Source organism: Hippocampus zosterae, unplaced genomic scaffold (assembly GCF_025434085.1).
Source record: "Hippocampus zosterae strain Florida unplaced genomic scaffold, ASM2543408v3 HiC_scaffold_366, whole genome shotgun sequence".
In the NCBI taxonomy this organism is placed as follows: Eukaryota; Metazoa; Chordata; class Actinopteri; order Syngnathiformes; family Syngnathidae; genus Hippocampus; species Hippocampus zosterae.
In genome coordinates this window covers 21,724-30,120 of record NW_026262907.1, presented here as the reverse complement: position 1 = coordinate 30,120, position 8,397 = coordinate 21,724, and the positions used below count along the sequence as shown (strand labels likewise).

Genomic DNA, 8,397 nt, shown 5'->3' with positions numbered 1-8,397 from the left:
GCCAACCCTCTGATCGGCCAGTATCCCAGCACCAGCTTGGCCATCAACTTATTTAATTAATTGAGAGGAGCATCCTGGCAGTTGATAGTTTTGCTTGGGTTTTGGCTGTAGCGTGCCGTAAGATGGAGCTGGGGTGTGGGCTTTCGGGTGGATAATTTTGGAGGAAAGGTGGCTGGATGCCGAGGTTACTGGACGTCTGTTTTATCAAGTTTATAACAATGGTCTCTTGGATGGCGTTTCTCCTAAGGACTGGCTATCACATCATCATATGGCCCTGCTCTGGAACTTTTATGCGCTATCCGACCTGGTTACTTTTTTATTGAGTTGACAGTGTTTATCAAATTTAGACGGTTAGGAAATTTTTCATTCAGAATGATAGAAATCAGCAAGGCCTACCTCGAGGCGATGAAGGCCCTTCAGGAAAAGATTAATTCCCTCAAATCGGAGCATTTCCTGGCGGAGCAGCAGCTCACCCTCGAGCGCGACTAGCTGCGTAGTACCAACCTCGGCCTCAAGGCGGAGCTCGAGCTGACTCTGGCGAGCGCGGCGGAGGAGGCTGCCTTCTTCCAGGGCCGGCTGAACTCAGCCCAGCAAGATCTACATGGGCTTCGTGCCAAATTGCGCGAAGACCAGCTGGCGTTCGAAAGACAGATTTCCTAGATTAAATCCTAGCATCAGCAGGTAAGCTAAAAGAAGCAGGAGGCTTTCCAGCGGGCGATGGAGCAGGCCGAGGCCGAGCTGCAGCGGGTGAAGAGCGACCGGGCCAGTCTTGAGCGATTCAAGGATATCTCTGACAAGGAACTGCATCAGTCTTTGAAGGCCAACCAGCAGTAGCTCTACGAGTTTAAGCAGAAGGTCATCCAGAAAGATCTCGCTCTTCAAGAGGCTTAGCAAGAGCTGTTCCGAGCCAAGAGCGAGATTGCCAACCTGCGGAATGCTTCGGCCGAGTCAGATTCCCTACTGCGCTCAAAGGAGCGGTCCTATGAGGATCTCAGGAGCAGGGTGCATGAGGAACAGGAAGAGAGGCAGCGGCTGGAGGAGAACTGCAAAAACCTGGCAAAGGACCTGTAGGCCATAAAGCAGAGGCACTTCTAAGAGTCAAAGATCCAGGAGCGCAACCTTTAGCTCAAGAAGGCCAGCATCGACAAGCTGGCGGGCTTGAACTCCACCAAGGACGAGGCCATCTCATCGCATTTGGAAACCATTACAACTCTCGAAAAAGAGATCAGACAGTTGCGCTAGGGCCTGGCGGACAGAGAGCAGCAAGTCAAGCGCCTGGAAGGCCGATACTCGGCCAGCTAGCAGCAAGTCAAGCGCTTGGAAGGCCGATACACGGCCAGCGAGCAGGATCACTTGGCCCAGCTGCAGGCTCTGCAGGAGAAAAACACCGGCCTTTAGAAGGAGCTGCGGTAGACCCGCAGCAAGCTCAGCCAGCTGGAGAGCCACCTCAACAGACTAGCGGACGACAACACCAAGCGCAAGATGACGTTCTACAGCCTGCTGGAGAAGAACGACGAGTTCATTAAGAAGATGCACGACAAGGACGAGTCCGTCCAGCACTCCGCCCTCAAGGAGTCCAAGGAAAACGTCAACCCGCAGACCCGCGCCTGATAATACATTTTATTTATGCCATCGCGGCTGCACACTGAGCCGCCTCCGCCGCCCCCGCCGCCCGAGCGCATTCCCACCCGCGCCCTGGACTGCAGTGTGCTCAGCTACCTCAAGAGCAAGAATAGGGCCTACTTTTAGGAAATTGGCACCTTCTAAATCCAGCGCCACCAGCGCAAGCAGAAGCTAAGCATCCTGCGGCCCAAGGTCCAGTCCAGCTACCGCCAGCACTATTTCCGGCACGCCAACCCCGAATCCGGCTCGCCCCTAAGGATCCCGCCTCAGAAGCGAGCCAAGCTGAACCGTGGCTTGCAAGCCTCGGAGTATAAGCGGAACTATCAGTCAATCGAGCCTCGGAAAAGACCCACTCTTGTTAAAGCCTTGCGAGTAGATCACAGTTGCGCGGCGTTCGAGTACAAGAGCAGCTATCGGGCCAGCTTCATCGCGCATCCCTCGATGCCGGCCGAAAGATCCAGTCCGAGCCCTAGCCTCCTGTTCCCGCCCGCTCGCCCCCGCGTCAAGTCCTCATACCAGCAGCATTTCCAGCCTCAGGCCCCTAGCGTCTCGCTCTGCACAAAGCGCAAGGACGCATTGCGAGTGTCAAGGCTATCATTCTCGATGCGCAGTTCCTACCAGGACTCGTTCGCACCGATCGAGAAGGACTGGTACGCGAAAGAGAAGCAGGCAACGTTGCCCCGGGAGTTAGTCCGGAGACAGGCGGTGCCATCGACCTACCTGCAGGATTTCGGGAGAAAGGCAGTGGCCCCTGCGCCGCGAGGGCTGCTGGAAAGCTTTGAGCGGTTCATGGCGGAGGGCTGATGCTATAGGTATAATCCCTGACAGGCTAATTTTATTGCATGGATTAGCGGCCGGCTTCGTTAGTAAGAATCCAGATGGAGTTCTACATCTCCGAGATCGCTCGCAGGGACCACAAGATCACTCTCCTCGAGGACACGATTGCCAGGCTCAAAGCCGCCCTGCACGATAAGGACCAGGCCCTCGCTGCACTCGAGAGGCAGGCTGAGCCCCGCCCCCGCCGCGGCAGCATTGAACGACCTTGCTCGCTCAAGGACAAGGAGGACACCATCATTGGGCTGATGGCCCAGATTAACCGCGAGAAGGACCTCAGTGCAGGGCTGAGACAGCAACTCGCCCAGAGTCAGGAGTAAGCGCAGACCCTTCTGCGGCGAGTGGCCTAGCTAGAGCGAACAAGCCGGCGGCCGGACAGCTACAGTCGATCCGGCTCGAAGGGCTCCATCGGACCGTTAAAAGAGAGGAACGAGAACAGAGCTAGTTTGCAGGAGCCCAGGCACAAGGCTTCAGGGCGGCAGCGGCTGGTCACGTTTGAGGACTAACTGAAGCCTCGGAAACAATCGCTGGTGGAAGACGTGAAGCGAGTGAAGACCGAGCAGCCATGCCCCAAGAAGCACTCGCAAGAGAGGAGTGTGGCCCTGCTGATAAAGAAGGCATCCGTGTCATACGACTGCCGGGAGGATATGGTCAAGAACAGTCAGTCGAAGCGGCTGCCCCGCAGGGACGAGCTCTACCTCAACTCCAAAAGGCCTTTCAAGTGAGTTTCATCTGTCAAGCTGCCGTTTGTTCGGCTGCAGGGCACAAAGAGCATGCATCTTCATTGGACTTCGTTAACGAGTGGTTGCTCGAGGTCCGGTTTCTTGTCGCTTTGCTCTAGTTCCTACTCGGGTTTGGCCTCCTCCTCGTCCTCGATCACGTCCGCCTACTCCTCTACGCCTTCGACGCTCATCCTTCGGACGCGGACCACCTTCTTTTCAACGATCTGCTCTCCGACTGCGCCTCCTTCTCCGCCCTTGAGATCGAAGAAGGTCAGGACGCACCCGATCGAAAGTAGTAAGGGGGCCAGCATTCCCCAGTACATATTGAGAGTGATGCCGGCCCGGTCCCACTTTGTGGCGGATGTTATGAAGCCGTAGAGAAAGGGCGAGGGGAAATAGCCCAGCAGGTTCTTGAGCGTCTCTGCGTTGGAGTTCGCGAAGGAGCGCAGCTCTTGCCGGACTGAGCCGAGGATGAGTCCGGTCAGTCCGGGGACCATCGAGCCGCCGAAGAAGAGCACGATCCAGAGCAGCAGGGAAGCGTAGATGAAGTGGTCTACGAAGGGGATCACACAGGCCGACAGCATGCCGATCGAGCAGAGAATGTTCACAAAGTAGATGCAGAGGGGGCTATCATACCCGCCGATCTGGTGCATGATGAACCCCCCGAACACGGTGCCGATCGTGGGGGCAGTGATACTGATTGTCACGTACCCCACGTTCACCGTCGTCTGGGGCACGTGCAGCACGTTTATGAAATAGTCCGTCAGCCAGAACTGGATACCCGTCGACACGAACAGCAGCACCGAAAACGTCAGAGACGCCAGCACGTAGATCCTGCTGCGGAACAGCACCCGCAGCAGATAGAAGTAGCCTGGGCGCTTCTGCCTGCGACCCTCGACCACCCGCATCCGGGCGGCCGGGTCGAAGATGGCACCCCGGATGTTCAGCCGGTGGCGGGGGATGGCCAGTACCACCAGGATGCAGGCCAGCACGAGGGTTATCTGCACTGCGAAGGCCCACTGCCAGGCCCAGCCCACACCCACTATGAAGGATGTCATGCCGTAGCCCACGAATATCCCGAGTGGGATGCCGACCTGAAGGCAAGTCAGCCAGAGGGTCTTGTTGGGGCCCCCGCGGAGGTCGATCCACACTGGGAAGAAGACCAGCTCGAACACCTGGAACACACCCGCCAGGAAGCGTGCCAGCATCGCCAGGGCGAAGATGTCAGTTGCGACGAATAGCACCAGCGACGCCTGCATGAGCAGCAGTCCGCCCAGCAGCACCCACTTCGAGGTCACCAGCTGGTAGGCCCTCCCCGCGAAGACGCCCATCACCACGATGCCCAGGAAGACCGCCGAGCCGAGCATGCCCAGTTCCTGCTCACCGATATCGAAGGTCTTGCGGAGGGAGACGGTGGCGGCAGGGACGATGCCGTGATCCATGTTGATGAGCATGTTCAGCAGGTGCATGAACACGAACAGGGTTAGGTCACTTGCCATCTTATTAATGCCGGTAATGCCGGGCCAATAATTCACGGGTCACAGTACGCTCAAGCAAACGCGATCCACCATCGGGTCATGATATTTTAGTAGGTCGCCATCTGGCCTTGCTGAAAACTCGATGTTCTGCATGTCATAAAGAAGGATAGTATATGGTCATTGGTAGTCTCGCGACTAGGCGAGGTTCATTTCGTGTTATTTGAAGCCTGGCAAGTCGGTCCACTCCGCTGTGCCTTGGATCACCTCGCTCTCGTACTCCCGCGGACGATGCTCAGGAGCTTGATGCTGCTTCAGACTCAGGTAGGTGTCCGCCGGGTGGGACTGTCCAATCTGCCCAAGCCTGCTTTATATCTCGTGCTTCGCTTGCCCGAGAGAGTGTGATTCATGCAGGGAGTGCAGACCGGTATTGTACCCTCCCTGCAAATAGCCCTCTTGAACTTGGCCTGCATGGTGCACTTATTGCTGGGCGGCCAACAAGTGGTTGCCGTTTCCAGATGATGTTCCATGAGAAGAGTGGTGGCCGGATAGCTGCACGTGGCCTGAGTATTGGCCTGAGTGTTACACGTGGCCTGAGTGATGGCCTGAGTGTTGCACGTGGCTGGAGTGGAGATGGCCGGCTTGATCTCGCAACCTGATCATCTACTCCAGTTCGTGAGGCTCGACATATCGGATCTGACTGGTCCTGAACTTATTTTCGATACCTTGGAGGATTTCACGGTCGACTGTCCGCGACAGACTGACGGTCGAGTTCTAGAAAGGCGTGTAGCGCGGCACCTTCAGGACCTTCCGAACCGGGACCTTCTCGATCGCATCGGAACCCAGTTCCTTCTCCACGAAGGTCTTGCGCTTATCGACCCGATAGTAGTCCACCACGGTTCTTTGGACAGGCCTGACTCGACTATCGTCTTGTCCACGTACTCTGTGATGACTCTCTGCACTGGCACGGTTTCCTCGACCTCCTCCTCCACGTATTCTACGATTGTGCGCTCGAAAGGCACGTATTCTGACTTGGTGAGGGCCGGCGGCTTTTCGGCCGGGACGGTCTCCTCGACGAGCTCGGGGTTGGGGCCGAGACGGGGGCAGCAAAGGGCTGGCAGGGCTGGCAGGGCAGGCAGGGCTGGCAGAGGCAGTAGCAGGGCATGCAAGGCTGCTGGCTCATATATAAATTTATTGCTAATATTATCTCAAACCGCTATTATCTCATAAGCAATAGAGAGCGGTGGTGTTTCACGATCTTAGTTGATCCTGCTCGCTCGATCCAAATTGTGGACTGACACAAAAGTTGGAGGTTTGGGTCTGAGGGAAAAACATTCACCAGATGATGTTGATATGCTTCAATTGATGCTGAAAGGGTCCAGGATTCGGAAGACGGCCGCCTTCTTGCTTGAGCAGCCGGATGAAGTCGTGGACGGAGCTGGACTCAGCCCCAGACAGCTCCAGGAAGCACTCTGCGATCACGGGCAGCACGTTGTCCATTATGTACTGCTGCCCGTTCAGAGACTTTTTGTCCGCCTTCTTCCTGCCTCGCTCGTCGCCATCCAGACGCTCGCTTTGGAAATCCCTTTGCGTGTGCATCGAGGGAGTCTTTGCGGCCTTTTCCCCAGGAACAGTTACTCCACCGCCCCCTCTCGGTAGGCCTCCGGAAACCTCTGCTTCCAAGGTGAATACGACTGCGACACTGCTAGGCGCTACTGGTTGGGATCCTCCTTTTCCTACTTGACCTTATCGACTTTGATCTTATCTTACTTTTTCGGTCGGGTTGACACTCCGAACCCAGGCTCTTCCTTTCCGCGGCTTTTGGGACTTCGCGGGCTTTTGGGAATATCCGCTATTGATATAGCTTCCTATTCGCGGACAATGTCTTCCTTCAGTGCAAGCGGCGGCAGCACTGCCAGGACTTCTGCAGGGGCGTAAGACTATCCGTCGATCGGGTCAGCCAGGTAGCGGGCGAAACTGAATCTCACGTTTTCAACAAAGTACACCCACATTCAGGACTGTCTTCTTAGAAAGCGCGCACTTCCAGAGCTGCCGGACAAGGCTTTCAGAAAGTTCCTTCGAAAACACTTCGTTGTCATTTTTCCTCTTCTTCTTGGACTCTTCGAAGGCTAGCTGCTCCTGCTCGATTTAGGCCTGCTACTGCTAGAGCTGGACAATTAGTTACTCATCGGGAGGGTTGAGTAGAACCTCCTCCGAGATGGGTTCGAGCGAGGAGAAGTGCTCTCGCAGGGCAGCGAGTTGCTGTGGAGTCTGGGTCAAGGCGACAACCCTGCCGACCTTCCGCGGGCGGTAGGCCATGAAACTCAGAGATGACCTGCTCAAGGTGGGTAACAAAGGTGACCGGCCTCTTTTCCTCGTCAATCACCAAGTTCTCAGACTAGTTGTACTCGGTCCTTGAAATCTGCAGGTCTAGGTTACAGAAGTAGTCGTGGTGCTCGCAACTGCGCAGGTAGTCTGCCCGCTCAAAGACCGGAGCCCGGTCCTGCACCCGCTGCAGGAGCGCGGTTAGTAGTTCCTCCTTCGTGGCGTGCGCATAGCCCTCGTTGGCGACCAGGAACAGGTCAGAAGGCCGGTGCTTGATCGGTGTTCTCCACGAACTTGACCAGCTCTCTGATGTAGATCAGAGGGATCTGGTCATGTCGACGGTGCTCGGGACAAGCAATCAGCTTGTTCGCGAAGGCGTCTTCGAAGAGAGGCAGCAGCTCGGACTCACCCAGCCCGTAGACCAGCCCCGCGCTGACGATGTTGACCTGGAGGTCTGGGTGCCGCTGCTTGACCCGTTCGGCCAGACGCTCCAGCTGGTACGCGTAGTAGGACTCGGAGCTGGGCTCGCGGATGAGGTAGCGGTTGGCGTTGAGCAGCACCTTGCCAGGGGTCAGACGCCGGTCCGCCTCGCTGTCAGTCAATTCGGAAATGATGGTCTTGGTGTCTTTGGTGTCTTTCTTGATAGCGCTGATCAGTTGCGTGCGCGCCCAGGTGCGAACTGTTGACATGCAGATCACATGGCAGCCGGGCTTGCCGCCCCTCTGAAGCAGCACCCGCAACAGAAGCGAGCTGGCCTGCTCGTAGTGCACGAGGTCCAGTAGCACCAGGTCAGCCTCCAAGACCAGTCTGCAGGCCACGTGCTCCAGCCCCTCGAAGCCCACAACCCGGAAGTCCTCGCTCGGCTGTTCACCCAGAGCGATGATCTGGTCGGCGTTCTCCAGGTAGAGGTGGTCATTGCGCAGAGCCTCGATGAGCAACCGGAACAGCAACTAATCCGAGGACACCACCAGAATGCGTTTGGGCTCGCCCTCCCGCGGCAGTCGAATGTCGTCCTCGCTCTCGGGTTAAGGTGGGGCATTGAAGACCGGTTGCTATTCCTGATTTTCCTACATAAATTACTTTAAAAAATGCTGTTTCCACCAAAACGGACATCCTTGCAAGCCATAGGACAGAGGCAGGCAGCGGCTCTTCCGATATGTAAGATTGGTCATTTCTGGACGCCAGTTTTATCCTCCTCGGCCTGCTCGTCCCTCTCCTCGCCTTCGAGCACTTCCTCGATTTCGCTGATCTTCCGTTCGAGCTCCTTCTTGTGGGAATCAGCGATGCCTTCCCACTGGAGGATGGTGTCGTCCAGGTTGCCCATCTGGTCTCCAATCTGTCCTCCCAGGGCATCATCCAGGGCCTTGTACAGGGGGCGCACGATAATCTTCATGAAGCCGGCCTCCCCCTTCGCGATG

At 56.5% G+C, this 8,397-nt stretch overlaps 1 protein-coding gene across 1 annotated transcript; it reads right to left on the bottom strand.

Annotated features, from left to right (window-relative positions):
• Positions 1–3,343: 3,343 nt before the first annotated feature.
• Positions 3,344–4,678, bottom strand: LOC127595036 (sphingosine-1-phosphate transporter SPNS2-like). The gene has a single exon (XM_052056744.1). It carries the CDS (start codon positions 4,676–4,678, stop codon positions 3,344–3,346), a length of 1,335 nt encoding a protein of 444 aa, XP_051912704.1.
• Between the last annotated feature and the right edge of the window lie 3,719 nt (positions 4,679–8,397).

Coding starts and splice junctions, on each gene's coding strand:
- LOC127595036 (XM_052056744.1), bottom strand. CDS start 4,678: ATGGCAAGTGACCTAACCCTGTTCGTGTTCATGCACCTGCTGAACATG.